The sequence below is a fragment of the Anomaloglossus baeobatrachus genome, chromosome 5 (genome assembly GCF_048569485.1).
Source record: "Anomaloglossus baeobatrachus isolate aAnoBae1 chromosome 5, aAnoBae1.hap1, whole genome shotgun sequence".
Lineage (NCBI taxonomy): Eukaryota > Metazoa > Chordata > Amphibia > Anura > Aromobatidae > Anomaloglossus > Anomaloglossus baeobatrachus.
In genome coordinates, this window is record NC_134357.1 from 304,838,669 (window position 1) to 304,842,397 (window position 3,729).

General features: G+C 50.3%; 1 protein-coding gene across 1 annotated transcript; it reads left to right on the plus strand.

Annotated features, from left to right (window-relative positions):
* Positions 1-3,028: 3,028 nt before the first annotated feature.
* Positions 3,029-3,729, plus strand: LOC142310025 (translationally-controlled tumor protein homolog). The gene has a single exon (XM_075347504.1). It carries the CDS (start codon positions 3,121-3,123, stop codon positions 3,532-3,534), a length of 414 nt encoding a protein of 137 aa, XP_075203619.1. The 5' UTR covers positions 3,029-3,120; the 3' UTR covers positions 3,535-3,729.

Below are 3,729 nucleotides of genomic sequence, written 5' to 3' on the forward strand. Positions count from 1 at the left end.
AGGAGGCAGGAGATCGTCACAGCAGGTAATTATCTCATCTAATCTAACCTGCAGCTACATGTGCAGAGAGCAGGGAGCCGCGCACACTGAGCGCTGGCTCCCTGCTCTCCTAGCTACAGTACACATCGGGTTAATTAACCCGATGTGTACTGCAGCTACATGTCACAGTGCAGAGAGCAGGGAGCCGCGCACACAGCTTAGCGCTGGCTCCCTGCTCTCCTAGCTACAGTACACATCGGGTTAATTACACGATGTGTACTGCAGCTACATGTGCAGAGAGCAGGGAGCCGCGCACACTGAGCGCTGGCTCCTTGCTCTCCTAGCTACAGTACACATCGAGTTAATTAACCCGATGTGTAGTGCAGCTACATGTCACAGTGCAGAGAGCAGGGAGCCGCGCACACTGCTTAGCGCTGGCTCCCTGCTCTCCTAGCTACAGTACACATCGGGTTAATTACACGATGTGTACTGCAGCTACATGTGCAGACAGCAGGAGCCGGCACTGGCAGCGTGAGACCAGCGGAGGCTGGTAACGAAGGTAAATATCGGGTAACCACCTTGGTTACCCGATGTTTACCTTGGTTACAGCTTACCGCAGCTGCCGGCTCCTGCTGCCTGCTCGCTTCATTTCGTCACTCTCTCGCTGTCACACACAGCGATCTGTGCATCACAGCGGGAGAGCGACGACCAAAAAATGAAGCTGGACATTCAGCAACGAGCGGCGACCTCACAGCAGGGGCCAGCTCGTTGCTGGATGTCACACACAGCGACAGCGACGGGACGTCGCTGCAACGTCACAGAAAATGGTGACGTAGCAGCGACGTCGTTGTCGCTGTGTGTGATACCATCTTTAGCAGTCAGTGTCCCGCTCCCTGCCAGCCCCGCGGCGTGAGAAGTGCGGGCATCCGCGGGGCTGGCGCGGGACACAGACTGATGCACATACACAGATGACCCATGATGACACAGACAGCGCGCACGGGGGGGGGGGGGGAACAGTTCCCAGGGCGTCAGGCAGTAAACATGATAAAGCGCTGGGGACACAGCGTGACAGTGTATCTGACAGCAAGTGTTCCTTGCCTTATTGAACTGGACACTGAATCGGCTGGAATTCAGGGCGCACGTAGCTGGGCACAGGAGGCGGGGGAGGGAGGCTAAGGAGTGTGTGGGAGGTTGTGGGCAGAGTACGGGGTGCAGGGGAATGTGTGGGAGGGTGCAGGGAACGGGGGCGGTTACTCCACGCACTGTACAGCCCAGCAGGGAGGCGACATGCTGTTCCAGATTTGCATGTCAACATGGCCCTGCCCATGTAGACATGAAATGACCGGAAGCAGCAAAATCGCGGCAGGAGCGGTCACATGACCACTCTGAGCCGGGGGAGAGGGGCTGACAGCGGGGCAGGTAAGTGGTCTCTATCTACTTACCTGCCCCAATGTAGCCCAATAGTGTAATAATGAAAAAAAGTCAAAAGAAGCCGGATAACCCCTTTAAGGTGGGCCAAGTGGAGTTAGAGCATCAAGAACTCATAGTAGTACAGAATGACCCTAGTGACCGGAACCCTAAAATGATTTTGGGAAGAAATGTCATTTAGAATTGTATGGGGGAAGTACTGTTTTTACTTCGACAGGTCTCTGAAAATGGAGGAGCATGGCAACAGCGGGTCCTGCAACGGGAAATACGAGCACTCCTGCAGTGGCAACAGGTAAATTTGTCTGGTGGAGAGATTGGTGGCATGTGGGTGATGGATGTAGCTCCCCTTGTAGTGCCCCTGCGGAGTGAGATGATGATATGGTGCAGGGCAGCTGTAGGTTCCTGTGGACAGGATTATCAGGCAGTGGTGGAGTCCCTGCCTGAGAACACTGGCCCACAGTCTTGACAGCCAGAGGAGTGGTTGATGTCCGTAAGGGAAGAGTGCCCGTGCAAGTGTTGAATTGCAGGGAGAGGAGGTTAAGTTGCCCAGATATGCCACCATTGCCAAATTGTTCACAGTAGATACAGATTTCATCCAGGCAGTAGACTCCCCAAGTACACCAGCTCAGTCAGCCAGTGACAACTCCCAAAGTCAGCCAGAGAAATGGTGTCAGGAGTTACATGTAGGTACTGACTCCACGCCTCCACATCAGAAACAAGGGGTTTACAGGGTAGTGCCGGAGTATGAACAACACACTATGAAGAAAAAAGACATGGATCACACATCCCAAAAAATAAAATGATCTAAAGCCGCTAGGCAAAAAATTAAATAGAACATGAGGTTCTTTGTTACCATTCTGATCAGATTGTATTAAGCCCACTGCCTCTCACTGTGTGCTGGTACAGTGTGGTGGTCGCTGTTGTGGTGGTGTCGTGTCAGTGGGGCGGTGCGGCCTGGAGCCTTGGGGGCTTCGTCTTGCAGCATGGGTGCTGTGAGACACCAGGTCACCTGCCCTGCTGGCACTTTGTCGCTGCAGCAGTGGTTAGTGCACAGTGCCGCAGTACAAGGTTTAGAATAGGGACCCACTCATGTTCGCCGTGACATGGCTGTGGGCTTAATACAATCTGATCAGAATGGTAACAAAGAACCTCATGTTCTATTTAATTTTTTGCCTAGCGGCTTTAGATCATTGTATTTTTTGGGATGTGCAATCCATGTCTTTTTCTTCATAGTGTGTTATACAGGAGTACGAACAAGTCTTTAGCAAACATCCATTAGACTTCGGGAGGGTGAAAGGAGTGCAACATCACATACCCACAGGCGCTCACCCACCCATTAAGGAAAGGTACAGACCTATACCACCTGCTCATTACCAATGTGCCAAGGAGATGTTGAGGACTATGAAGGAGGCAGGTGTCATCAGGGATAGTTGTAACCACTGGGCAGCTCCACTGGTTCTGGTTAAGAAGAAGGACGGCACTATGAGAATGTGCGTGGACTACAAGCAAATCAATAAAATCACCCATAAGGCCTGTTTCCTCCCCACCCTACGCCGACACAGAGGTTCCCGCAGACCCCTCCGGGACGCCAGCGCCAAGGCCGCCGCCACCATAATTATCTACAAGGATATTCTCACCGGAGATGCATTGTTCTCTGACATCTACATATACAAAGAAAGTGCTGATGGTCTGTGTATTGAGGTAGATGGAACGATGGTCATCAGGTATGAAGGTCAGATCGATGAATCCTTGATTGGTGGCAATGCGTCTGCAGATTGCCCGGACGAATTAACAGAATCATCTAAAGTCAGTGGGGTTGATGTAGTATTAAACCACAATCTTGCGGAAATTTCCTTCACAAAGGATTCGTACAAACAGTATATCAAAGACTATATGAAAGCCATCAAAGCCAAACTTGAGGAAAGTAATCCAACCAGAGTAAAGCCTTTTATGACTGGTGCTGCAGGAAAAATCAAAGACATCCTTGGAAACTTTAAAAATTATCAGTTTTTTACAGGAGAATCTATGAATCCAGAAGGCATGGTGGCTCTCCTAGATTTCCGTGAGGATGGAGCAACACCGTTTTTGACCTTTTTCAAGGATGGGCTGGAAATTGAAAAATGTTAACAGAAGTTGGTTCATCTGTCATAACAACTTGCTGCTGCTTCACATCCATACAACATCAGGATTAAGCAAAGTCTTAACACCCCCTCTCAAACTGGACTGTTATCATCATGCTACTTTTCTTTTGACCTAAATTATTGGGGTGGAGACATTATTTTTAAACTTTGTCATTTAGTCTAATAAAGTTGTCACGCTCCA